The following is a 27,756-nucleotide window of genomic DNA, read 5'->3' as shown; positions in this document are numbered from 1 at the left end:
CACAATAAGAAAAACAAACCAAGCGAGCGAGCAAACATTCCACCGTCCAACGTTCCACCATCACCAATGCACCTTATTCACTAGCGAAAGATGATAGAAAACCCCTCAGCCACCTACCTACAAGTAAGTACCTCTCGCAAAGCAGCATCCCAGACCCTACATTTTGTTGCACATCTCGCAACAATGGGATATTGGTCAAATACGGGCGACACACGATGGGAAAGCGACATGGAGATTTGGGGAATAGCATGGCCGATTTATGAGTGAAGAAATCCGGTTGTAGCAAAAAACCGCGCGGCGGCAGGAAGTTTTTGTGGTTCTGTTTGTTTATTTGTCTTGGTGATTTGCTGATTTGGGAGGGATAATTGGGATTTGCTGAGAGTGGTTGGGGGGTTTTTGAGGGTTCGATGATGGAGGGTTGGAAAGTGATGTTTGGGATCGTGAGGATTTATGTGGGGAAGTGATGGGATGGGATGGTGCAGTGTGGAATTTATTTTTGCCTGGTTTTTATGGCTGTTGTGGTAGGTTATTCTGAGTGGCGAATTTTATAAATGCAGTTCTTTGCTCCGCCACATTTCGGGACCGAATAAACACCGAATCGGTCCCGAGATCATGGTCAGTAGCTAATCAAATGAACTGACGGGAATTGTTAAGAGTCCGAATAATAATAACTCTTGGCTTTGAGTCATCTTTCCCCTACCTACCTAGGTCCTAGGTACTCGACCAGAACCAAAAAAGGGTTCGATAAATAAGCTGCACTCATGGCGCGAAACCATAAAAGATTACGCCACACAATACTGCCTGTTTACCTGACGCGCGGCTGCTACACCAAAAATGCAATTACCAACCACAGCTCTTCCGAGGCTTCTGGTGCATTCTTACTATTTCTTTATGGGTTGCGTAAATGTCTTTCTGGCTGAAAGATAGGTAAGTTTGTGTTTCGTTACTCATTTTTTGCCTCCGCTAGTCTTAGTGTTGCATTTACGCGGTCATTGCTTGCCTCGAGGTTTGGTGGTCGCAGGGAAAGGTATATATTCTCTGATCTTGCTGTTTTTTTTCTATCTCTTTATTCTACATCATTATCATCATCATCATCATCATCATCATGGATTTCAATAATCAAAACAATCATCAACAAGCAGGTCCCTTCTGGGATTTTGTACGCTCAATGCAACAAAACTCTGGAGCAGGTGCCGACCAACCTTCCCAAGAGTTCAATATGTGGGGCTCGTCAGAAGGACCTCATGAACGTCATGGAAATCATGGTCCCAGAGGGGCCCATGGCTTTTATGAATTTGGTCCATTTGGCTTTCCTTTTGGCGGAGCAGGACCATTTGGTAGAGGTGGCTTCGGACGCAGAGGAGATCATCGAGGACGTCACTCTTTCACCCCCGGCGGAGATGGAGAACATACCGATGAAGAAGGCAGAGAAGAATTCCGAGGACATCGTCATCACGGTAAAGGCAAATATAACCGTAGAGGCGGAGAAGAATCTGGAGAGGAAACACCTACTTCCGATGCAGAGGCTGGAGAGGGTTCTTCCAGACCACAACGTGGCCCTCGAGATTTCAAGGGCAAGAAAGGAAATTGTCGCGGAGAGGGTGAGCATTTCGATGAAGAATCATCGGATGTTGAAGCAAGAGAAGGGTCACAAGGCCAGGGGTCACGGCGAGGACCCAAACACCACGGACGCCATGGACCAGGTAGCAGAGGAGGATGGGGCGTTCGAGGTGGAGGCAGATGTGGACCACATGGTGGACATCAAGGTCGGGGAGGACCCCACGGCCATCATGGAAGACGCGGCCCACCTCCATTCGCCGGCCCAGGTGGCCCATTCGACTTTAGTGCAATGATTCAAGCACTCTCTTCTCACCCAATCGCACAGGCATTTGGTATTCCTACAACTCAGCGCTCCGGCGAAACACTCGTCCCCGAAGATGTTGACACAGAAAACTCTTTTGTTCCTCCTATTGACGTTTTCACCACTGAAGATGCATATGTTCTCCACATTGCACTCCCCGGTGCCAAGAAAGAAGACGTAGGTGTACACTGGGATGCCGAGAAAGGAATATTGAGCATGGCAGGTGTTGTTTACAGACAAGGAGATGAGAAATTCTTGGCGAGTCTTACCAAGAAGGAGAGAAAGGTGGGTGCTTTTGAGCGCACTATGAAATTGCCTCTCAACGAAGAGGATAAATCAGAAATTGATGGTGATAACATCGCCGCCAAATTGGAGGATGGTGTCTTGGTCGTTACTGTGCCAAAGCTGGAGAAGGAAGAATCTTGGACTGAGATCAAGAGAGTCGATATCAATTGACTGGATTTGGATAATAATATGGGGCCTGTTCGGGTTAGCTGGGAGATTTAATTTCGCATCCTTTTTGTTTCAGGTTTTCCTCTTTCTTAATAGTTAGGGTTTGAATTTTGGCATCGGTATCTTGATTTAGTATAGTTACCATAAAGAGTCTCTCATGACTAAAAAAAATAACCAAAAAAATGCCACTTGGCAATATATATACTTCACATCTTCCACTGATCTGCATGAAAACTGTGATGTAAGAAACTTTTCCATATTGTAGACATCGATATTCGGGTCGGAATATTTGGCTATACTCCATTGGAGAGTCGAATTACTCTTCGATATGGGAATAAGTGAGAGAAGGCGTATAAGTGGACAATTGATAGCGAAGATGAAATTACCGAACAAAAGCACATTCTCAACAAGTTGGAAGTGAAAAATTAACGTAAGATTACTTCGATGAAGAATATTGACGAGTTTGTGATCAGTAATTATGGCTGATGAATTTAAGTACAATAAAATTATAAAATGATTCGCAATGAGGATGTAAAGGGTACATATCTAAAGGAACAAACCTCTTGAGAGAATGAAAGGGTTCGGCACGTGACCATATTTTTGAAAAGCAGAAGGAATCTTGAGAAAGGGCCCGGAGTTGCGGGTTTAGAATTGAGTAGACATCAAGACAAGATATTCAAGTGTCAAAGTTCGATCTGATATGAGCGCTGTGGCTATATTTTCACATCATAATAGCTCGTCTTCTGCTCGTTGGTGTTGCAATACTTGACCTTTTCTGAATGTTTGAAATTTGCCGTTCCAACAACTTTGAGGGAATGGCACCCTTAGTGTCTTGTCTTATGATAGTTGGGCATTCTGAATATGTGAAATAATCGATCGAGACCGACTTGTATAAGATCTAGAGTTAATAGTTCGTGAGAAGTTGTGCCACGAGGAAGATTGTGGTTGTAAAGCAGCTGGAGGGATGGCTCAAATGCAGACTTCGAATGTGCATGTACACTCCAAAGCAACAAATTCGATATTCTAGTTTAAGTGGAGAATAGATGGTCAAAGTACCATGAAAATGTAATGATTGTTGTTAACCCGTGAAACCTGCGCTTGATGTCCATTAACTATATCATTTTGGTAATCTTACAAAAATTGCTTCAAATTTTTACCACCCGTGAAATGCCAGACCCCAACCCATCGATATCGAAATCCTTAAACACCAGCCGATAATTCTTGCAAAGCTCCCGCTGCTTCCTGCTCCGCCTTTGACAACTTTCTCCTCGACAACTTCGCATCATGCTCTGGATCATCGAGAGATTTCCGTTTGTTGTGCTCGGAATTGGATGGATGTGATGCGTTTCTTGTTGCTGTGGAAGGTGGAAGAGCTTGAGGCGTTACCGTTAAGACAAGGTTGTCGATGAAGTTACGTAATTGATCGAAATGTTTTGATTCCTCTTCAGTCTGGATGCATGCTGGTGTTGGAAATTGTGATCCAGATGCGTTGATAGCTTTTAGATTTGATGAGTTAAAACAATTCTGATGAAGGAAAAGAGAATGAAGATATATAAATCAATCAATAAAAAAATAAACACAATACCTCTTTTAACCGTATCTTGGATTATTTGGTGACCACTGTTGCCTGGAAATGCCAATAAAACCTTTTGAAGTGCGGCATTGAGCTGTTTTACCGTAATGTTAACCAATGAAGCAATCAAGCAAGTAATCATTGAGAAAATTCGAGATTAGAAGGGAAACCACATACATCTCGAATACTTTCATCCTGTTGATAATTCATCATGTATCTTGAGAATTTGAGACGATCAATCCATTCACATTAAAATCTAAATTGACATTGACATTGACTCTTTCACCAAGTGAAAAAGAAAAAGTCATTGATTTTGGAGGGTTTGTAAGTGAAGTTTGACTGAGGGTAAGTAATAAGTGAGTAGGTGAGTGAGTAAGTAGGTAGGCAGGTACCTAAAGTTTGTTATTCATGGAAATTTCACATGATGAGGGAAGCTTTTCAATCAATGAGCCCAAGCTCAAAAATCTGTGGCTGTGGGTGTGGCTGATACTGTTACTGTTATTGACTGTGACTGACTGTGGCTTAACCCGTAAAGCAGCCAAACAAAGACCTTTCAACGCCACACATCTAGGTCCCTAATAAAGATATTCCGGTTTCCCCCACAACCATTTATTTTATCTTTCTCTTATTTTCACTTTTTCCTTATCGACTTTTCATCAAAGCTTTTTTGATCTCAAGAGTAACAAGGAACCATAGTGCGTTTGTTCATCAAACAAAGGTTTGACACCATCTGACTACACTCACTTATTCACAACACCCTTCGTCAACCTCATCTTCGACCTGGCGTCGTTTGCAGCTTTGCGCAAATCTAAAGATAAGTTCTGGATACAGGGAGATTGGTACATTGAATTGGTTGCACGATTATACGTCATTGCCGTCGTGTGCCAAGCTCATCAACATCACCAGTCAACTACTTCAAACTATCGTCTTTGATCATATTTTCAGAATTGTTTAAGAATTGCAACGCTATCTCAATTCTACTGCTCCTTAGTATCCGTTCTTGTTCATTCGCTTGGTTGGATCATTGCTTCTCAATCTCATAACTTGTCAGCACAAAACAGAAAACAAACAAACATTATGTCAGATGAACTCGATTACCTCCAGCAAGGCTTCGATGCCTCTTCCCTTACGATGGCCCGGATTCGCTCTATATTAGTCCAACATAACATCGATTACCCATCTAATGCCAAGAAAGGGCAGCTCGTCGAAATCTTCAACAACGATCTAGTCCCACAAGCAAGAAAGATATTGCATGAGAGAGCGCGTGCGAAGAGAACGAGCCGAGGGATTATCGATGTCGAATCATCAACAGATACCAGCACTCAGGAGAGTACAACAGAAAGTACACAGGAGAGTGATGCGATACTACCACCACCGAGGTCGAGATTTGCGAAGCAAGCACCTGCAGAAGTCAGAGCACCAGTAGATATTAGTGATGATGAACCAGCGTTGTATAGGAACACCAGGAGATCAACCCGATCCATAAGCCCAGTAAAGAGAATGCCCAGAGCTAGTAGTCCCATGAAAAGGACAACGAAACCAAGCAGCAAACATCCCAGGCAGGAGGAGATTCCTCTGGAGGATGAGGATATAGTGCGAAAATCCAGAAAAAGTACAACAGTTCAAACACCGATGGTTGCGGCGAGGAATAATCTAGATGGAGTGGCACAAAGAAGAGACTCGCGAAGAGAGACCAATTTCACCTACGACAATCCCTTTCAAAAAGGCTCGCCGCCTAGAAGACCTATATCGAGCCATGATAATAAGAGGAAAAGCTTTGGTGGAAGTGCTATGAAGGAACTAGAGAAGTCGAGGACTTCGATTCCGAGAAGAGGCATGGCGTACCCACAAGCTAATGATGGAATACGTCCACCAACTTCTTCCACTTTCGAAATTCCTCTTAGTAGCCTTGATGGTCTCAAGGACTATGATGATAATGGAGTAGAAGTTAGTGAGGATTTTACTCCAGAGGCACAATTTGAGCTCGAGCGTGAGCAACAGAGGGGACTCGCAAAAATTCAGCCTCGACGAAAAGCATCAAACGGAGTTAGCATGAGTGGACCTATCTGGATGGTCCTTCTTACATTGCTTGGTGGTTATGCTGTTTGGTATAGGCAGGAGAAGATTGCTGTAGGTTTCTGTGGCGTAGGTAGAGAAGCGCATTCGATCATACCCGTCCGATCAAATCTTCCGGATTGGGTACAAGTAATTGCCGAACCGCAGTGCGATTGGTGCCCACAGCATGCTTATTGTAATACAAACTATAAAGTTCAGTGCGACCAAGATTTTATTCTCAAGCATCATCCTCTCTCATTGGGTGGATTCCTACCTTTGCCGCCAACTTGTGAGCCTGATGGGGAGAAAGCTCGGCGGGTCAAAGCCGTTGCGGATCGAGCTGTTGAGGAATTAAGGGAGAGAAGAGCGAAGTGGGAATGTGGTGACTTAGTTGATGAAGCTGGAGCACCTGAACCAACAGTCGAAATAGATGCCGAAGAATTGAAAAAAGAAGTTAGTCAGAAGAGGAGAAGGGGAATGGGAGAGGCTGAGTTTGAGGAGTTATGGGTTGGTGCCATTGGAGAAATTAAGGGGAGAGATGAAGTGGTTGTTGGTGCTGATGGGTAAGTTGTAGATTTTCCCCTCTTTCACCTCTTACATGTATCCTTCCTTTATTACACAATATCTTCTGACAACTCGGTTCACTAATCAGGTTGAACATCCCTGTTGTAGATCAAACACCCTCACAAGTACCTCACTCGCACGTCTCCCCCTCACCTGTGCTATCAAACGATCCTTTAGAGTCACATTGGCAAGACATTATTTCGAAATTGGATCTTTAGGTCTTGCTTTTATCCTCTTTTTATATGTCCGTTCAATTATTAGCAATCATAGAGCTACTCAAGCTGTAATCCACCCTTTAGTTTCACTCACTCTGTCGCGTCTCGCCACTCAAGCATCTCTTTACGCAGAAGATCCAGGTACCGTAAAGGAGAGTTGGATCAGTATTGGCCAACTGAGAGACGATGTTTTACGGGATGAACATAGTCTACAAAAGCGGGAAAAGATTTGGACAAAAGTGAGGAATGTAGTGGAAATGAATGCGAATATCCGATCGATGCAACGAGAGAGTCAAAATGGTGAAATCTCCAGAGTTTGGGAATGGATTGGTGCATTGGAGGATGTGGAGAATAGTGTTAGGAGGAGGAAAGGCGAGAGGGTTAGTTGGGAAACACCATTAAGGCATAGGGATAAGTATTTGGAGAGGTCGTTAACGCCTAGGTGGGAGGAACCTGGTTCGACACCTGCTTTTTAAATAAAGTATGCTTTATACATGCGTGTATGTATGCAGGCGATTTATTTATTAGCCCTTTTTGTTCAATTCGGAAAGTTGTGTTTTATTTATTTATCTATTTATCTATCTATTTATTTATTCTGATTATAAAAACATTTTAAACGCTTTCTTGTGTTTGTAGTATTAGCCGTGAGTGAGATAGCGTGATAATGAGTGAGGCGGTAGAACGACGAGCCGATGAATAATAAAAGATCAATAGGCTAGCAGACTTTTTCCTTTGGGAATTTAACTATATAAGTCTATGTCACACTCAAGAATACTGGGTAAAGTATCTTGTATTAGAAAATACTAAGCTAAGGAGAAAAGAAGAAGGAAAACAAAAGTAGAGAGTTTTCCTGTGATTAAATACAAACGGGGCATGCCATGTGACCCGAAGGTGTGAGGCGTCACAACCAAGGTAACATGATTAAGTCACGTTATGGACCGCTGAGGAACGTTAGCTGTCCAGGATCGTACAGCGGTCCTAATTAGTTATAGGTATGAAGATCTATATAATCAAGATGGATTTCCTTTGTATAAAACTTTATATTCAAAATCAATCATTTAGTATACTCTACTATTAGTTACGAATTATATATTATTATTTATCATTACCTAAGTCCCTGCTTGACGCCTATTACAAGGTTTGCCATCTAGATCATGTGGAAGTGCTCTAGGCTCTTAAGGTGGTTTATAACTAGATGTCAAGCAGGGACTTAAATAATGACAATAATGCAATTCGTAATTAATAGTAGAGTATACTAAATGATTGATCTTGATCTTAAATATAAAACTTTATATAAAAAAAATCCATTTTGATTATATAAATCTTCATATTCCAATATTGAAGCGATAGAGCTGGGGAGCGAGATTCGAATCTCGCTCCTTCGCTCCCTCGCTCCTTCACAAGACTATTCATGTGATCCTATAACATATGATAATAGTTTATAATACTACAATGTAACAAAAGGGTGGCCTATATTAGGGGTGGCCCAAAATTAGGGTACTAGACTTATATATATAAAAGTTCCACACCTCATCATCCAAACCCAACTAATAAACCGAACAAAAAAACATAAGTCTTATATTTCCTTTCCTCCTCGCTGATTTTCATCTTTCTCTCTCTCTCTCTTCATTTCCCACCCACACCCTACAATATTAATCCACACCTCTCAATCTTCATCTTCATCTCCATCTTCTCAGTCTCATTCTAATTAGAATCTAGAACTAGATTCCATCTATCTCTACCCCTTTTTGTTTAAAAAAAAAACAAGAAAAAGATAAGACAAAAATTTACATACCAGATGTAAGGTTAATATAATATCTTGTGTTAATTATAGGAAAAACAGGATTGTATCTGTTTTACGGAGTATTAGATTAATTAATCTTCCTACTCGCACTCGTTTATATCTCGGGATAGATGAGGGATTGGGATTGGGATAATAGGATTATATTCTTCTTTTAATCGATTTATGATTATAGTATGGCTTTTTTATTTAATGAGAAGGAGTGATGTGATTAGTTGATTTAGGGATTTGTGGAATGGGATTCGGTAATTGTATAAAATAATGAGAGAATAATAAAATTTATTTTATCATAACGTGGTTTATCAGCGAGCGGGCCATATCACCGAGCGGGCCACTTTTACCTCAATTTATCATTTCAAACCCATATTATTTAACAACAATTAAATCAATTGATTGAAACTATCAAGAATCTAATAATCTAGGATCTATTATACTATTCTGACAAGTTCTTGAATTATGACCAGTCTTTCCACACTTACTACAGCATTGACTAGTAGATGATTCCCTATTAAAATTTCCCCCATTTTGACGCTCGTCGCGTTGAATCTGATTATCAACCTCTTGTTGTGATAATATATCTTCAGCTTCTTGTCCAGTAAGTACTCCTCCATTACGTAGTTGAATTTTTTTAGCGCGTCGACGTTTACTTAATACCTCATTTGCTCTTCGAAGCATACGATTCTCAGCACTCAAAAGTGTAACTTCATGTGCTAATCTCTCTGTACCTTTAACTAAAGCTTGTACAGTCTCAAATATAGGTGTAGGAGAGCTTGATTGATGACGAGCTATTCGAGCTTTTACTAGAGTTGATTGTAAGAGAGCCTCAGTTGGATTATGAGGGGTTTGAGAGATCCAGGAGTTGGTAAGTTCCAAGGAGGTAGATGGAGGGGTAGAAGTACGAATCCTAATATCTAGTTTTGAGAGTATAGATTGAGGATCGAATGGTATTAGACCTGCTCCTCGAAAACCAGCTTTCATATTCTGAATAGTAAATGATTGTTGATATGCAGCTTTGAAAGTTATAAAGAATTCAACTTTAGTGATATGATTGATATGTGCCTTGATAAACTCCTCAATTTGAGAACTATATGAACGTTTAAGTACACCGAAACATCCAACATCAAGTGGTTGAGTTAAATGACTTGAATGTGGTGGTAATTTGAGGCATATAATATCATTTGATTTGCAATATGATTGAAAAGGTATTGATTCGTAGCTTTCGTGCCCATCCAATACTAGCATTCGATATTTGCCCTTTCTTTGACGAATAGTATGTTTATCGAAATGCTTTAACCATTCTAGGCCTGTCTCATTATTCGTCCATCCATTGGAAGTAGGTTTAATAGCCCAATCCGCAGGAAAATCGGTTTCGGTATACCAATTGGAAAGATGAACTTGTCCTTGAACTACCAGAAATGGAGGTATAGTTTCACCCTCTCCATTGCCACATATAATTGCTGTAGCCCACTCTCGATTGCCTGGTTGTATTGCCTTGCTTCTGCCATTTCGTTCAGCACTAGTTACAACCATTCCAGGGCATATTATACCCATCATGAAGCCGGTTTCGTCGAAATTGTAGAAATCGGAATCGACAATACCATATTTCGCCCGCATATTCGATACCAATCTAAACCACTCTTCAATAAGCTTGGGATCTTCGCAGAGAGCTCTTTGAAAATCATAAACGCGATTAAAACGCGTCTTTAATTCTGGACATCGTTTAACAAAGCGATAAGCCCAGAGCTTTCCAACCTTCTTCGCACCCCGCGATTCGAGGATATAATTCGCCATATCTTCTACACCATTTAATTTAGGTGCAAACCCTCTCTCATCCATATCGATTATATACTGGATAAGCACTTCCTCTTCTAATTTGGTCAAATTATGACTATTTGCTCGAGATTCGATACGAGGGGTAGTACCGTCTATTCTGCGCTGAATCTTTGTACGCGGGATATTATATAGCTTAGCAGCCTTCCGAATGCTTAATTTTTGGTCTTTATTGATAGCTTCGATAGCTAAAAGTATTCGACCTTCTTGATTATTCGATTCCATAATATATTGTTGATAAATCGCGTATTGAAGTTGAAAGATATAAATTGAGGTAAAAGTGGCCCGCTCGGTGATATGGCCCGCTCGCTGATAAACCACGTTATATTATGTTAAAAGGAATGACTTTACACAGGGAATAGTGGGAAGCTGATAGGGCAGAACTGAGGTAATATTGGTCTAGTAGGTTAATCTCTCTTCTAAGTTCTACGGAAGTGCGAAGCTCTCTTACAGAGAGCTTCTCAATCTAGTCTTAATAGGACTAGTGCCCTGTGCACGTGCTACGCAGGAACCATTCACTTTAACATATTATAATATAATAGTTTAGCTCTTGTTATTATGTATAGATTTATAAATAGTTTTTTTTTGAGAGGGGGATGATTTATATGATTTGAGTGGATTGAGATAAAGGATCGAGGAGGATTTATTTTGTTTTATTTATTTTTTGAGTGGGATTTTTTTATGACTGTATTATTTTTAACCTCATCTATATGTTGATCATTCTGTCAGTGTGTGGGATATTGTGGGGGAATTGCTGTTGTGTTGATATATGTAGGTCAGGGTGAGGAGGGTAGTGGATAGATGGATTCTGAGGTATGGGGTGTGTTGTAAGTTGAAGGATTGAGGTAGTGTGACCCTGAATGATAGTAGTGCTATTGTCCGTGACAATTGACACTATCAATCATCATTACAAGAAAGACTTTCTAGAGAAATTCATTATTGCTCTTGCTTATGAGCTTATGAGTAGATGGAATCTTATACCCACTTTAGAGATTTGCTGTACATCGACCACAGTGATATCCTATCAACATCAACACCACTCACATTGTCGAACTACTCTACCCATATTATTGATTATGAGCTGCATACAAGCAAGGGATTAAGCGTAGGAGCAGGCAATGAGTGTGGCTAGGTCCTAGCTAATGTACAGATCGTCATTGCTCTCAGATGTAACGCTTGAAATAGGACCGCGGATCTTCAGGAACTTGGTAGATTTAGTCGATGATGATATCTCGTACTATTACTGTATCAAGTGATACTGGCACAATCAATGCCATCATCCAGAGACTCATCTGAGCTAATCTTTGGCCAGCACTTTATCTGATCTGGATCGATTTGTCAATAGGGAAACACCCTGAAAGTTCAAGTGTTTACCTTTCTCTTGTTAACTACCTAGGTAAGCAAGCACAAACTAAAAACTATGATAAAGAGGAACGAAAGGATAACCTGCGCTCGGGCGTACCTTCAAGAGCCACTGGGCCGAGGTGTTCTACGAAAACCTAAAAGCAGGTATCGCCCGATAACATGGTATCAATCTGAATTTTGCATGGCTTGACAACCTTATATAGACAGGATATCCAAGTCATTGACTTCAATGTTAAATTTACACTCATTTTTGTAGATAATATAAATCAACTATCTACGAAATCGTATTCGTAATTGCTCAGAGAGGTTTGAACGATGTGCGGAGCAGGACAAAATTCAAAGTAAGTGGTGGCGAACAACATGCTCGCCATGTGCATGTGAACCTCAAAGCACAGACTTAACATCCACCGGCTCTCCTGAGGCCCGGCTCCCGGAGCTCGGCAAATGCCCTTTGGAGATGGAGATTGTTATGATAGGTATGCTCTCTTGAAAGACCCTAGCTAGACATTATGACCATATTGCGAGCTACAAGCTTTGATGAGCTCTTCTCGGCAATCCAATCTATACTAAGATTTCATGCAAAAGGGAAAACTAGCCCGGATTGAAATATGTGGAAACATCCGAAGTCTAATCAGTTGTCATTGTGATATGAATGTGCATCCAGATGTCCGAAAGCTCTCAGACTTATAATCATCATGTTGCGGGGTCGAGAAATTGCTTTTTCCAAATTACCATGTGGTATAATGGGGTATCTGCCGGCACTGGTGAATGTATCGAAGATCAATGACGATCTCAAAGGGAAGAGTGAAGATCTTTAATATACCACCGAAAATCTCTTTGATACACTTGGGAATGGTATCATCTGAGAGTCGATATAATGGTTGAATCGTACTGGAAGGTAAGACAATTGAGATGAGCGAAGCTAATGTTGAGAGCAATAACGTCTGGTTGACATGTCAACATGTCAATTGTGAGCGAACGACGTAGGAAGAACTTTCCGCTTCTTTCCGCATTTCCGTTCTCTTCGATATTTAGTCGAGATATCAATGTTGATTGTGGAAATTCGCAGCAAGTGATTTGTTGATTTGTTGTCAATTGGAAATTAGAAGCAACAAGGCTCAGCGTGGAAACTCGGAAAGGGATAACGGCTGTTGTTAGCGAGTTAGGAACCTCGAACAGTTAGTGAATTGGGTGAAGAAGACTGAAATAGTATGGTAACCAAGTAGTAGAACCTTATTATATTGAATATAAAAAATCAGATCTAAATATAATACATCACGGTCTTTGATATATCAATGTTCAGATATTAAAATATTGATCAATTTGTATAATCGCTTTTTATTCTAAATTTTAAAATCTCAATTTTTGTCACACTCAAGAATACTGGGTAAAGTATCTTGTATTAGAAAATACTAAACTAAAGAGAAAAGAAGAAGGAAAACAAGAGTAGAGAGTTTTCCTGTAATTAAATACAAACGGAGTATGCCACGTGACCCGGAGGTGTGAGGCGTCACAATTTTAGTCTCTAAAATCTGATAAATTAATTAAATGATTAAGAATATATAAAGATTTTTAACTTAATTTTTTCCATCAAAATTGTAAAAATTCACTCAATATAATCAAAATAAATCAAGTTGATTTTCTGGTTATTTCGACAAGGAATTCCCAGATGGATGAATGCCAAGGTAGTACAGGGTAGGCAGTGCATAGTAGGGAGTGCAGTATCTATTTACCTTCTACTTCCCTGCGTAAGTCATGACCCACTTGGTGATTTTAGTGTATGGGGATCCCTGATCATCCTCTTCCCGCTTTCTCACTTGTTCCTGTCCCTGACTTTACCCATAGTGAAGACCGCAAGTCTCATTCTGATTTCTCATCACGACATGCAGCATTTAGATGCATAAGAAAATTTCAACTAAAACTACCTTACGATTCATGAGTGCAAACAAAACTACCGACTAATTATCTAACTTGAATCGTAAAAAATCAATTCTTCTGAAGGTTAATTCCGAGTTATTTCGACCCTTACAACGTTAACGACGTTAACTTTCGCGATACCGAAAAAATGTCTTGTGTCTAGACTACTGGGTAAAGTCAAAATATTGGTACAGCTAGGCGTTACGTTATAACAGTTACTAATTACTTACAGTACATAAATGCTGCACGCAGTCATGCAATCGTACTCTTTTTCGTCTAAAACTCCAAGCGGGTCACTTTATTCAACTCAACCTCATTGTTTTACATTAACTACCTTCAACAAGAGCATGCCGTAAAGAGAGGCAGCGCTTACAATATTGGCTATTCTGGGCCGATGAGATGTACCAATACAGACACCAGTGTACGTAACACTATCTTCAACGGAATCATCAAGCTTCATCCTCAGAAATTGCAGCTTTTAGCTCATACCAACTAAAGGCTAGAATATCTTTCAGCGAATCGTCCCCACATCAACTCCACGAGTGATCATGGTATCAATATTTTAATACCAATTACCCCCATACTTAAGTGGCTTTTAGACTTTAGTTCTGCTCGCGATATCCTTGCGAATATAGGCTAGACTACAACTGGTTTTAGCATGCTTCTACGGTATTTTTCCGCATACAGGGGCATAGGTAAATGTTTGGGTGCTTGAACATCCCGAGAGAAGGGAAATTCGCTCGAGCACGCTAACATATCCCCACTATCAAACTTTTGATGATCTCCAAGTCAATATCCCATCAGGACTCGGGAACTATCGAAAACTGCTTTGCACAATACATTCTACTAAAATGTTCCAACATTTGAGATGATGGAATAAAATATTCCGGTAAAAGATGTTTTGAGCTTCGTCACTCTATGCTTCATTCTAATGAGGAAAGATTTGCCAAATGCGCTCTATACTGATACCAGATGAGGCGACTGAAACTATGCCCTGCGATAAGACGTACCCCGAATTTTAAGTTTAGCGGGATAGATTGCCCCCGATGCATGTACAGAATACGTAGATCGCCGTTCAATAACCCTATGCACTCTAGTGTCTGCCCAGTGGCTCGGTTTGCAAAACCTATACTTACACTTATCTCACTCTGCTTACCGTCCACCTCCGACCTATTTCTTTCTATACCGATCTACACGTTGGATAATGAAGAAGATTGAAGATTGAGACATATGGCGAACAGAAGCTTCTATATGTAAGACCTATCCTGGTTCATGAACGGTGGTCATCGACGTTATTCGAAGTCAACATGAGAGTATCTTCTTGGTTATCCTTATGGTGTGCTGTGCTCCCAGTCAGCATTGTCGCCGAGACACTATCATTGAGTGATATCGTTGAAGCTCTTCCCGCATGTGCTGTAAGTTGTGAATATTCTTGAATCCTGACATTTCCTCAGCCCTGACAATAAATTAGGTCACTTGTCTCACCACAGCTATTGCAAATTCTACCTGCTCTCCTACCGATGAACAATGTATTTGTACAAACGTGCCACTGAACACAGAAGTTAATGTCTGTGTATCGGCGCATTGCACCGTTAAAGAAGCACTTAGTAAGTCAAATTCATATATCATATCAACTTCAGTTCTGATTGTTCTAGCTACTAAGAACGTAACATCTGTCGCTTGCAATGCACCTTATAGGGACAAAGGGAATTTCTATACCTGGCTCTCTAACTCCTTCGTTATTGTTTCCTGGGTGGCATATCTTTTAAGAATTACATCAAGATTCATTTCTGACACTAACCTCTGGTGGGATGATTATATGGCAACTGTTGTTATGGTTAGTAGGTTATGACCAAATCACGGACATTACTGATTCAATTGTAGATTATCGGTATACCAAGTTCCGTCATCAACGTTCAAGGTCGTGAGTTTCCTGTAGTCTAAGTGTCTATTCTGTACATATACTCATCAAATGGCAGTAAGCGCCCATGGATTGGGAAAAGATATATGGACTTTAAGCTTCAATGATATCAGCGCCATGATTCGTGTAAGTATCATCATGGTTTACACTCATAATCCATCAACATTTGGAACTGACCATTTTCAGTTCTTCTATGCAGCCGAGATCCTGTACTTTGCACAAGTTAGCTTTGTAAAGATTTCAATCCTTCTCTTCTTCCTCCGTCTCTTCCCCGAACGCAAGATTCGCGTGGCAATCTGGTGTACCATCATTTTAAATGGCGTAATCCTGGTATTATTTGACCTACTTGCCGTCTTTCAGTGCCGTCCAATAAGTTTTTACTGGAAGAGATGGGATAACGAACATGTTGGGACATGTCTAAATATCAATATCCTGGCATTTACAAGTGCTGGTCAAAGTATTGTTATGGACATTTGGATGTTGATATTGCCATTAACTCAACTATACGATCTTAACTTACACTGGAAAAAGAAGGTTGGAGTGGGAGCGATGTTGGGTATTGGTATTCTGTAAGGATATGCTCATCCCTTATAGATACTATTATGCTTACCTTCTCATCAGCATAACTATAGTCAGCACCCTCCGCCTCAAATCACTAGTACACTTCGCAAATACACAAAACCCAACATGTCAGTCCACCAATTCCCCCTGGAAAAAACTCGAAGCTAACTTATATATCAAGGGGATTACCTCGAAGTAGGCTACTGGTCCACAATCGAAATCTGCGTCGGCATAATCTGTTCCAGCATGCCCGCCCTCCGCCTCCTCCTCGTCCGAATCTTCCCCCGCTTCGCAAGCACCACATACAACTCGAGTAACCACTCGAAAAATCAAGGCAACGACCCCAGCAAAAGACGCTCTAGCGTACCCAAAATCCAGTTCAGAAACGCGTATAAGAGAGGTCCTTTACATTCTGTAGGCACACCAGGCGTCGGAGGCCCCGGCATCACGATGAAGAAAACATATGAGGTGGTGTCGAATCAGCGGGGAGGCACAGGAAGAGGGGGATTTGATGGGAAAATGGGAGAAGAAGATGGGACGGAATTAGTTCATAGGCCTGGAACGAAGGACTCAGAACAAAGGGTGAGTTTTGAATATTTGGGGCGTCGTTTGTCGTCGCGTTTGGATGGGAAGGGTGAGGCGGGGAGTGTGGATGATGAGGGGGAGTTGGGAAGTCCGAGGAGTCGGGATTGGGTTTGATGTGTATATTTTTATTTAATTTAGCTTTTTATGATTGAATGATCGAATAGATGAATGATTGAGTGAATGATTGAGTGAATGATCCAATGGGATATATTATTAGTTTATGATGTTTATATATATCTAGATATAATATTATAAACTCTGATGGGGTGTATGAACTAATTTAAGTTTTATCGCGGAATAAATTTTGATAATAATTTCACATCCTAAGAGTTAATTTTATTTTGTGATATAAAAGTAATTTAATAATTTTTATATACAATTATACTCGCACTTATACTTGTATATAATTACTTATATTACCCTCCCCGATTAATAATAATAAACATTCAATCAATCCAAGCCATCCAACCTATCTAACCGACCCAACAAATAACAACCCCTTTACACAATCAAACCACACAGACTCAATCGCATAGCAACACCAACTTCAAATGCTATACCCAATCAACTATGCATTTCAATATAATCTCTCTCTCCCTCTTTTTCTCTTTCCTTTCTCATTACCACTCTTTGAAACTTTCATCCATTTATTCCTCCTAAACATCTATCCACATCACTCCACTCCACACCATTTAATCTACACAACACATGAAACATAAAAGAAAAACACAGACAACACAGACATGCAACGCTCGCTTATTCTTTATATACCCATTCACCGATGCTATAATTCTCAGTTCCCGACCAAAGAAATCCGAGTCATCAAGTCATAAGATATTCCTTTACCTTTCCCTCCCTTTCCTTTCCTTCCCATCGAGTTCGAGCTCGAGTCCTGCTCCAAATTCCTCCGCCCCGTCTACGTCCGCCCATGCATGCATTCCTCCAATTTGTATCAAATCCAAGACACTGTCTTCTTAATAATATCCCCGGACCCAAGTAAGCCATTGATCCTTCCATCAATTCCTCCTTTCCTTCCAATGTCTTTCCATCCATACCTCCACCGCCAACCAAATATATTCCATTCCAAGTATTCCAGCTCAATAACAAAAATGAAGCACAATAATGATAATAATGAACAATCGCAAAAAAACACATGCTCGTCCCGCTCAAAGAATTAACCCAACAATCAATCAGCAAATATATAAGGCAAACTCCCGTCTCCTATCCGACCGTACCCTTTTTATCCATATATAAACCTAGCCGCTAATGCCTATACCCAAAGACCAAAAAAGTCAAGAGAGTCGACGTGTATAAATAGGTAGCTGAAAATTCAACTATACCATCGCTGTTTTGCCTCCCAGTAAATTATACTAAAATAAGTGAGTAAGAGAAATATAGTTAAAAAAATGCTTTACATGGTGTTTAGGTAAGCTATATACTGTGCTACCCTAGCCAGATTGTCTAGTCGTCTTGCTCGTGAAATGATTTATGCTGTCCGTATGGAAGATTCAGTGTATCTTGGTTTATAAATCCTCGGATTCGTCCTCGTCCTCATATTCGTATACAGAGGGCTCCAAGGGTTCCAAAGGTTCCAAGGGTCCGTACATAGCTCTATATTTTTGTAATTCTTGCAAATCAGCGGCAAGACCTTCAATAATACCTGCCATTGGTGCACGTAGTTGATCGAGGTCTGAGATCAGTGATTGTCCAATTACTAAATGACGGGTAGCGAGTGCTGCGGTGCATGTCTATGACATTGTCAGACAAATTCCATAACAGTGCCTTTTTGGGAAACTTACCTCAATCCTCGAAACTTGATGGGTCAAGAAACTCAGCAAGAAACGATCCGATACCTCTCCACCTCTATTCCTCATCTTCTCAAGCATTGCTGTTTCAGGAGGCTGTAGAGCAGAACCTCGGGGTTCTTCTAGAGTTGAGCACAACATCTCCAACCTTAGACTGAGCCTCCATATATCCCAAACATTCTCGGTGTCAATGCTCAGTTCCGAATCGCGAGCAAGAGTGGCAGGCTCCTCCTCAACAACGGCTGCCTCACCACTTTCCAAGCTCCGTTGAAATTGAATTCTGCCAGCAAGGGCATGTGGATACATGAGGTAGATATATTCTGGATTCTCCAATCCTTTGAGCTTTCTCTCCCCTATATCCTTGACTTCAAATCCTTGACTGCTGAGTGAGCGAAGCTCACGGCGAATTGAATGACTGATAAAGTCGCTGTCGAAAGCATCTTCCGAGCCCGTGGACCCTGAGCGGTCGCTTTCACTGTATGTCTCGAGACATCGCTGGATCTCTGATATAAAATCAGCTGAGACGGTGATTTGACCACCATCGGCGACGGCAGAAATACGAGCAGTACGGTTAACCATAGGACCAAAGTAGTCCATACGTCTTGTCACTGGATCATTTTCACACACTGGACGACCCCAATGAGCACCCATCCTGACGCTTAGACCTTTGAAAATCAGATTTTTATTGCTGTCATAGACCTCGTGTCCCATGTTGCTAGTTATGACTTCGGCGGGCCAATTGACTTCAAGCAACGCTGATTGCACAGCAAAACACCAAAGAAGAGCAGATGTAGCAGTAGGAAATGATACCATGAAAGCATCTCCTTCTGTCTTGACCTCGTAGCCACCAATAATCCGCAATTGGCGACGCATGACTTCATTGTGAAGTTTGATTGCTGATCGCATAGCGCTAGGATAGGTTTCCCAGAGCGCCGTAGAGCTCTTGATATCAGTGAAAACAATACCAATGTCTCCTACAGGTGCTTGGACTTCGGCTTGTAATCTTCGAAGCATTGAATCGTCGACGTCATCGGTCTTCTTCTTAGGTCTCTTGGAAGGTACATATCCGTCTTCCATCATCATATTTGGATTGAATGATAGACTTTGAACACGGTGTGGTCGTATTTGGGCACGCTTCTTTAAATCACTAACACCCATCATCATAACCATTATCTTTCCAGAGGCGCCAAAGGCAATAGCAAGATCTCGAAGCCTTTGTGCGGCCCTCATCAGGTCATGTTTTTCATACCTGGCGATATCAACAACCAGTTCAGGAGACAAGTACTCCCAAAGTTCCCTTGAAGCGATCAGTACCATCTCATCTTGCTCCTTGATAGTGATATGCTCCACATTAGGGGCAGCTTGAACAGCTGGCATGAGTTGGACATATCCGAAGGCACGGGACACCTCGAGAACATCGTTCAACTTTCCCTGCCTTGAGACCCAGCCCCCTGCATCTCTGATGCGCTGCCTTTCGTTTGGTTCGGCTGGGTCATGTTTCCGGGTCAATATTCGATGTCCATCTTTCTCATGAATGAGCATGGCTTGAGCGTCTCCAACGTTGGCAACGTAGAGCTCAGATTGTTGCAAAAACATCACAGTAGCCACACCACCGGAGATAAGATCCGCTTGGCTGAGGACTGCTGGCGTAGCTGATCCTCGATGCGAAAGCAGGGATCTTTCTTCTGTATTTTGAGTTGCAGCAGTGGCTAGATCTTTGTTGAGTGACAGGAAAGCCCGCCTCAGCGCATCCTTGGGAGTCTCGTTATTTAAAGCGTTCAGTCTCTTTAGTTCCTCGCTGAAGATGTGGCCAAAGTTCTCATGGAGGTATTTGGCAATCTTTGAACCTCCACTCGACAGCGCCTGACCATCGAACATACCCAACAAGGTTTCAGTCTCAGTAGAATTGAAACGAGGTACAACCATATCAATGATGGACAAGTGTTCATTCTTTCCTAGACTGTCTGCCATACCATATGCCAGCTGGCCTGCAAGAGAACCTGAAGTACGAACTCTTCGATCTTCAGTTTGATCAGGAATGGATGGAATAGTCAAGGTTACATCCATGAGACCCAATATTCGCAGGTTCTGCAATGCGCTAAAATCCGTAAGATCACGACCATCTCGAGCAGCTGCACTTCCCGGCAAGGACGGCTTGATCTCTAGACGTTTATTACCAGAAAGGTTGAGGTATTTCAAGTTAGTATTCCAATTCCAGTTCCAATCATAAGGCCAATTCGAGACATTGTATTTCAAGGAGTTGCTACCACAATCCAGAACCTGCAAACGATGTGCTTTTCCAAGCTCCGCAGGTAGGGTCTGGAATTTGTTGCCATTAATGTGCAAGACCTGTAAGAGACTGAACTCCTCAAAATCATCAGAAGGAAGGGAGGTGAGCTCGTTTCCGGATAAATAAAGCTCAACCAGCTGTGGCCAGCTCTTGATAGACCTCGATGGCATGTCGTTAAGATCATTGTAAGAGAGGTTTAGTACTCGTAGTTCGCTGAGGAGAGTGATTTCATCGAAAACATCGTCATCAAGTCCATTGTCGGCCAGGTGAAGAATTTTTAATGATCCAGCGAATGTATTGATAAGTTTAGCCGATAATCCAGAATCCTTACGGATGTTTGTAGGTGTTTGGTGATTAATTGTGCTTGCGGAAGTACTCCTCGAGACTACTGAAGTTTTGCGCCCTCCTTTACCGTAAACAGACACGACAGACCCTTTCCTAGCATCAGGGACCGGGGAGCTGCCCACGCTGAGAAGCCCACTGGACGCCTGGCTCGGTCGTCTATGTGCAAAGTCCAGAGGTCCTAGCTCTTCAAAACTTGAATTTTGTGAATTTGCACCAGTATTATTGCTATTTGTGGAACCAACGTCGCCAGGTGGCTGCGGAGGCCTTGAACCTGGTTTTGGGAAATTGTCCAAGACATTAGAAGATACATTGAGGAACTCTAACTTATTCGCCCACCATATTTCCATGGGAAGTTTCTTGAGGTTATTTTGTCTTATATCAAGATATCGAAGCTCTGTCAAGCACCCAAGTTCCGCTGGAAGACTGCTCAAAGCATTTCGCGCTATACTAAAATATTCGAGTTTGCGTAACTTGCCAATTTGCGCGGGCAGTGAGACGAAGTGGTTTATGTCTAGTACGAGCTTGTTGAGATTCGGCATCTTGTCAAAGGCAGCGTCGGGAATTTGTGCCAATTTTGCGTTAGATAGATTAAGGGTTGTTAAGGTGGGGACCAAATTTTTGATCTCGAATTTGGTCACGGGATTCGAGTTCAATCGAAGGATTCGAATTTTGGCAAATTCACATTCGCAAACAGAGACTGAATTGTGATCGGCGGAAATCTGTTCAACCTTGGGAAGAGTTGCAATGATGTCAATACTCGAAAGCATGTTGTAGCGAACGTCAACTTCTTTGAGGTTCACAAGTTCTCCAAAAGTGTTTGGAAGTGAGCCCTTCAGTCTGTTGTTCGTGATGACGAATCTTTCCAGATGCTTTAGCTTACCGATCTCGTTGGGGAGATTCGATATTCCGTTAAAACTCATATCGATATCGATCAAAGCAGTCATGTTGCAAAGGAATTCCGGAAACTCTTCTAGAAAATTTGATGAGAGATTTAAGGTTCTCATTGATCTGTACATCCCAAAATATGAAGGCAGACTTTTCAGTCGGTTGTTCGCAAGCTTCAAACTAATGAGGCCTTGCAGTCTCGATAGTTCGGCATGCTCCAACTGCTCGAGTCGATTATTGGAAACATCAAGGATTGTGAGGCGATTAGCTCGACTGAGACTAGCTGGAAGCTTCCACGCTTCATTGCTGAGGAACTTGATTTCTCTTAGATTGACGCATGAAGAAATGAAGTCCTTTGGCAGATCGAGGGACAAGTTCCGCGACAAATTGAGCGAGATCATTTCTGAAGTCTTGGAATATAGTGCAATCGGAATAGTGATAAGGTTCTTTCCCGATAAATCCACATGACTAAATTTCTGGACTCGGCCAAGCCCATTGTCGTTTGACACGGATGCGTAACCGCCTTGCCTCGCCGGGAGAAAGGAAAATCTGCAGAGGTAACTGTTGTCTTCCCTTCCCACATCTTCAATTCGATCTTCAGGCTGATATCCTGCTTGCTCCAAGAGCCTCCTCTGTATAACAAGTGGGCGTTCTCCAGGAGCAAGGATTCGTTGCAAGTCATGTTTCTTCATCACAATCTGGTAGTTGTCGAGACTGTCAGCCTGGTAAGTCTTCTTGTTAAGCTGAGCCAGCAGTTCGGTGACGGTAGTGTTGAGCGATGTCGACAACGTAGCAAAAGTCCCATCCGCTTTGAATATCCTTATGCAATAAGGATTTGCTTTTTCTTCGGCCTTCTGAGGGATACCTGCTTCGTCAATCTCAGGGAGCCGCGACATATTGTCGTCGTCAATCTTTTTTACAGCCCAACTGTCTGGTGCGTTCCACCCGAGTCCACCTAAACTTTCGGTCTCTTCCTTTCCTTCGTCCTCCTCTCCGTTAAAAATGCTGTTATCAAGTGGAGTTAGAGGTGGCGGCTTCGTCAAGATCCCTTCCATATTCGATAGATTGGTATCCAGGTGGTGTACATTATCTCCACTGCGATCTGATGTATCATATAATTGATCTGAATCCTCCGCGCCTTTGTTTCCTCGGCCTTTCCGAAATGGTAGCTTCGGGAAGGTGCCTTGTCGTCCACCCGGCGGGCGAGCATTGCCATTGGTAGACTGGCTCGGTAGATTGAGCTCTGATCCAGTAATACTTCCATCTTGGCTATATTTTGCAAGGTCCGGTGATTCATATATCTTTCCTGCATCTTGCTTTGAAGATCCATTGATAGGTGCCCGACTGGCTGCTGGTGTTTCTTTCAAGCGCGATGGGGTGTGATCTTTGTCCTTGTGCCTTTTGAATCGACCAGTCAAGTTCAGAAGACTCCTTTTCGTACCATTATTGTTGTCTCTGGGCGATGACGGACCATCGCTATTACCACCCTTCGTTGTTTGACTCCACGTACTCATGCCACTCGGTGTTGGGCTCTTTGGTCGTTGAAGATTAGGGTTGGAAGCATTCGCCGCGGCGGTGCCCATAGGATTGTTATTTCGGTCCTTGAAGCGCATGCTGAATGCAGACTCCTCTCTACTTACGGTCGGTCGTAAGGATCTAGTGTCATCATTGCTTCGATTACGTAGATGATGTCCAGGGAGGTGGTGAGATTTAGCAGACGATGAAGTTTTGGGTGGTTTGTCTGAACTATCATTTATGTAGCGTTCTCTATCAGGGCCGGAAAGATTCTCTCGCACAGGTGCTTCTCCATACAGAGTTATATCCTATACATTTCCGTTAGCTTCAGGTACACGACGTACGCTTCAATGCATGAAACGGGGGGTCGTTATTGCCATATCACTCTCAACATTAGATTGAGAATCAGTAGAAAAATAAGAGCGAATTGACGAAGCGTATGATTTCATCTCAAAATTGTTGAGAAGATACAAATCGTGTCGAGGAGTGAAAGTCCCAAAGCGAAGATTACTTGTGAAGATCGAATTTACTGACCTGGGAATTCTGATATAAAAATGGAACAACTTCGCTAGATGGTACCGGTGTTCTAGGTCGGGATCCACCTGCTGGGGATGCGTCTCTATAATGTCCGTGGTCTGTGGCAGATGAATGATTTCGGTCTCGATGACTCCGCGCAAATGAATGCGATCGTACCTCCTTTCCCTGCGACGGAAGGCTCGTCTCGGATGAACTTGGAAGGTCCTCACCAAAGAAACTTGTCAACTTTTTATGAAGCCCACCCACCGCCCTACCGAGACTAGATTTTGAACCAGTACTACTCGCTGTCGTTATACTCGCCACGGATGGTCTTCTTTCATCACCATCGCCAAAGAATGCATCTGCAGGCGACTCGCTCGTATTTGTGTGTCCCGTTACTGCTGTTCCGGGCCTCGCAATCGGCGACAACTGTGAAGCTTGCGACAACGCATCGCTCGAATCATTATAAAAGCTCGTAAAGCCATTTGGTGAACCTGTCGCGCTGCTTCCAGTAGACATCCACGGAGTAATTGGGTTTGTAGAGGCTATCGCTGTTGGTGGATTATGGTGGATTTGAGGAATGCGCCCGCCAGATGTTTCGAGGACTGCGAGATCACGTCGATAATTGCCGAAGTCGGCGGCCATTCTTTGCTCCCGTGGGGATACATTAGGAGATATCGATGAAGATGGAGATATTGTGTTTCGAGGTCCTGCAGATGTCGGCGAAACTTGAGCATCATTTTCTACCCTACTGCCATGTTCAATGCAGGAAGCCGTTAGTTATGGAACAGGTTCAAAGCTTTTTGTTCCAGGACATAATAAAATAAAAATGGAATTTGAAATGGAAATGTTTATGTGAGACAACTAAATAAAGGAAAAAGGAAACGCAAAGAACTAAAGCAATAAAAATAAAGATTCCTTTTTGCATCATAAATTTTTTTCCTTTTTGCTTACCTCGTTCTATCCGTCTTCACCTGCATTGGGGCTCCTCTCTTCGTTGATGAACCCTGAAAGTATGAGGAGCCAGGGCCTTTTATCGTATCAGTAGATTTCCAACTCCCAGTGCTTGAGCTCGTAGCGGAGCTATTACGATAGGAACCATCTTTTCTGGTCATATTTGACCAGGTATATAAGCTAAAAACCGTCCATCCGCGGAAAGATTATTATGAGGGAGATGTGAATGATGCAAAGTGGAGGGGAATATTTCTGAGATTTTTGGAGGGGTTATTGAGGGAGGTGAGATGAGGTGAGGGAGGTGAGGTAAGAGTGGGTGCGGGTGTGTGGGTGTGGTGGAAGTAGGTATAGGTGTAAGTGTAAGTGTGAGTAGGTGTGAGGGTAAGTGTGTAAGTGTATAAGTAAGTGTAGGTATAAGTATAAGTGCAATGGCGCGGGGGGGGGAGTGATATTTTGTGGAATTTCTAACTATTATTTGGTGGGCGAGGAGGAGATTGGTGTTAGGCGGCTGGGAACCTGGTGATGATGGGTAGGATTTGCTCTGATGTTCGTTCGGATTTGGTACAATCTAGGTCGTCAACTTGAGGTGCATGCTAAATTCTTTGCTTCGCCCCACAGCTCTTTTCTCCATACAGAGTAGAGAATTGTGAATTGCGACTAGCTTCCATGATATGAAAATCAACATACTAATAAAAGCAAGCAAGAAACAGGAAACATCTAAACATCTAAACAAGAGCTGAATCAGGATCAGATATATGTTGTGATATAAGAGATACCTAGCTGATATGTGTGTACGTTGAAAAATGGGTTTGGTTTGGAATTAGTTTTCATTGATTGATTGACTGATGGATGGATGGATGGATGGATGGATAGATTGATAGATAGATAGATAAGATAGATATATTTGCTTGTTTGTCTGTTTGATATTGGTTACAACAAACATAGAGTAATTGATGAGTATTGAATCAATCACTCCAATACAATGTTAGAAGTATCGTATCATAATGTATATCAGAATTAATACCAAGTAGGCACTGATAACCCTGTAGTAGTCTGAGCGATACAAAACATATAAAATGTACCTATTGAACCCTTCTTAGAGATGATATTCTGCGTTGGAATACTAGGTAGGTAGTGTTGATGATTTGACGATCAGATGATTTGATGATGTTAACTCAAGCAAGATGTCGGTTTCTTGTTTTATTATTGGATTGTATTGCATTGCATAGGGATAGCAACAAGCTTATAGTATTTAGGTTCTTTGTTATGCAGAGAGAGCTTAAGCTCAGGCAAAAATGTTCATTTATTAGTGGGCCGACCACATTGGGCCAATATCAGAATTTTGGCCACTTGATCTCTTATTGTTCCATTGTGCCCTTCGTACAACAAATTTCATTCCTCTTCCATTCCGTCAATCATGTGGAGAATAGGCGAATCTGCAAATCTGATCACACTGCGCTTCTTCTTCTTCCTCGTAGATATGAATCACCATCACAGCGCTTGTCAAAGCTAAAAAGTATATTATTGATCCCAAGAGATGCTCATATCCATAGCCTTTCGCCCTTGAATCGGGCTACTTGGATTCCTTGGCCTTTGAACATGAAATTTGAAACTTGGAGATGTCGGGTTGGTTTGTTGAGGCAAACAAACATACACCCCTTCCCGGTGATCCAAATTTAGAGCACAGGGTAGTGAGAAGGAGGGTATGTTGATTATGTGGCATGGGCTTCCGTGGTATACACGCACCGTACATCGAAACTGACCTATAAAACTAAAAAATCCATCTTCAAATAATGTTTATGAGAGTATCGGACATAACAGCATTTCACTAATAACCGAACAGATGAAGGGGTATCGTAACTTGGCAATCAGTTGTCAGCGGTAATTCCATCTTCCGTTCTTTGAAGTTCCAAGCTGGTGGGCTGTTTTGAATGTCATCGGAATTTGGACCAGAGTCTTAGACCTACGTTCAAGAGGATATTTAGAAAATGTATTTCAAAACCTTTATTAATCTATTAATAAGCCAAGTGAACAAAGGATGATTACTGAACAAACTGAAAGGCAAATGCCGTTCGAGGTCCCTGGATTTGGTGTGTGTACTATGTAGGTAAGTGATATATCACTTGCAGTCGCACTGAATAATACGTACGTTCTAATAAGCCGTCGATAACATAGAAGTATCATTTCTTGACGAGTTGCTGTATTCTCTCATCTCACACATCCTTCTAGATTAATATATTTTAAGTTATAAACATGAGTCTGCACGTATCAGATTGAGTCTTGCATATATAACAAAGACAAAAAATGAGACCTCAAGAACTTTCCTGAACTTTCCTCTCCTTCATGTTGCAATTAGAAACAATCCTCATCTCCAGTGGTTCAGTCTTTTGAGACCCGATTAATCACCGAACGAAATGATTGAGGCGATTATCGGCACGTGATCAGTCATGATTCACCTTATCGAAATTCGAAGTCGAATCATTAATAAGGATGAAATGTAACTGCAAAGCGGGGTTAATCCTTGTGTCTCCCAGTCATCGGCAAAGTCCTCCTACTTCCTGCGCAGACTACTCTGTACTCCGTTCATAGATACTTAGTTACCCACTAGCTAGGAAAGTAAATAATTCAACCCCCTCCCAAAAATCCTCTGGACCACGGGATAGGTCTAGTGTCCCGAGTACAGCTTCAATATTCCTTCTCAAATGAAATAGCTCGCAGAGAACGAGTTTGCTTCGAGGTGGATAT

At 41.9% G+C, this 27,756-nt stretch overlaps 6 protein-coding genes across 6 annotated transcripts; 3 read left to right on the top strand and 3 right to left on the bottom strand.

Moving 5' to 3' along the window:
• Positions 1 to 1,168: 1,168 nt before the first annotated feature.
• On the top strand, positions 1,169 to 2,317 carry SS1G_07720 (hypothetical protein; the record flags this gene model as incomplete). The annotated part of the gene is made up of 1 exon (XM_001591045.1): positions 1,169 to 2,317. The coding sequence occupies one exon, from the start codon at positions 1,169 to 1,171 to the stop codon at positions 2,315 to 2,317; it is 1,149 nt and encodes a 382-aa protein (XP_001591095.1).
• A 1,197-nt stretch (positions 2,318 to 3,514) lies between these two features.
• Positions 3,515 to 4,100, bottom strand: SS1G_07719 (hypothetical protein; the record flags this gene model as incomplete). The annotated part of the gene is made up of 3 exons (XM_001591044.1): positions 3,515 to 3,810; positions 3,900 to 3,981; positions 4,065 to 4,100. The coding sequence occupies 3 exons, from the start codon at positions 4,098 to 4,100 to the stop codon at positions 3,515 to 3,517; spliced, it is 414 nt and encodes a 137-aa protein (XP_001591094.1).
• An 864-nt stretch (positions 4,101 to 4,964) lies between these two features.
• On the top strand, positions 4,965 to 7,197 carry SS1G_07718 (hypothetical protein; the record flags this gene model as incomplete). The annotated part of the gene is made up of 2 exons (XM_001591043.1): positions 4,965 to 6,505; positions 6,615 to 7,197. The coding sequence occupies 2 exons, from the start codon at positions 4,965 to 4,967 to the stop codon at positions 7,195 to 7,197; spliced, it is 2,124 nt and encodes a 707-aa protein (XP_001591093.1).
• A 1,727-nt stretch (positions 7,198 to 8,924) lies between these two features.
• On the bottom strand, positions 8,925 to 10,577 carry SS1G_07717 (hypothetical protein; the record flags this gene model as incomplete). The annotated part of the gene is made up of 1 exon (XM_001591042.1): positions 8,925 to 10,577. The coding sequence occupies one exon, from the start codon at positions 10,575 to 10,577 to the stop codon at positions 8,925 to 8,927; it is 1,653 nt and encodes a 550-aa protein (XP_001591092.1).
• A 4,364-nt stretch (positions 10,578 to 14,941) lies between these two features.
• SS1G_07716 (hypothetical protein) lies at positions 14,942 to 16,815 on the top strand (the record flags this gene model as incomplete). Its single annotated transcript, XM_001591041.1, has 8 exons — positions 14,942 to 15,049; positions 15,106 to 15,241; positions 15,290 to 15,471; positions 15,519 to 15,558; positions 15,614 to 15,681; positions 15,742 to 16,124; positions 16,177 to 16,244; positions 16,298 to 16,815. 8 exons carry the CDS (start codon positions 14,942 to 14,944, stop codon positions 16,813 to 16,815), a joined length of 1,503 nt encoding a protein of 500 aa, XP_001591091.1.
• A 1,409-nt stretch (positions 16,816 to 18,224) lies between these two features.
• Positions 18,225 to 25,172, bottom strand: SS1G_07715 (hypothetical protein; the record flags this gene model as incomplete). The annotated part of the gene is made up of 4 exons (XM_001591040.1): positions 18,225 to 18,449; positions 18,501 to 23,849; positions 24,235 to 24,808; positions 25,012 to 25,172. The coding sequence occupies 4 exons, from the start codon at positions 25,170 to 25,172 to the stop codon at positions 18,225 to 18,227; spliced, it is 6,309 nt and encodes a 2,102-aa protein (XP_001591090.1).
• Positions 25,173 to 27,756: the final 2,584 nt, after the last annotated feature.

Source organism: Sclerotinia sclerotiorum, genomic scaffold (genome assembly GCF_000146945.2).
Source record: "Sclerotinia sclerotiorum 1980 UF-70 scaffold_10 genomic scaffold, whole genome shotgun sequence".
Taxonomy (NCBI): Eukaryota; Fungi; Ascomycota; class Leotiomycetes; order Helotiales; family Sclerotiniaceae; genus Sclerotinia; species Sclerotinia sclerotiorum.
The sequence above is the reverse complement of the archived record's forward strand: the minus strand, read 5'-3'. Positions and strand labels throughout refer to the sequence as shown.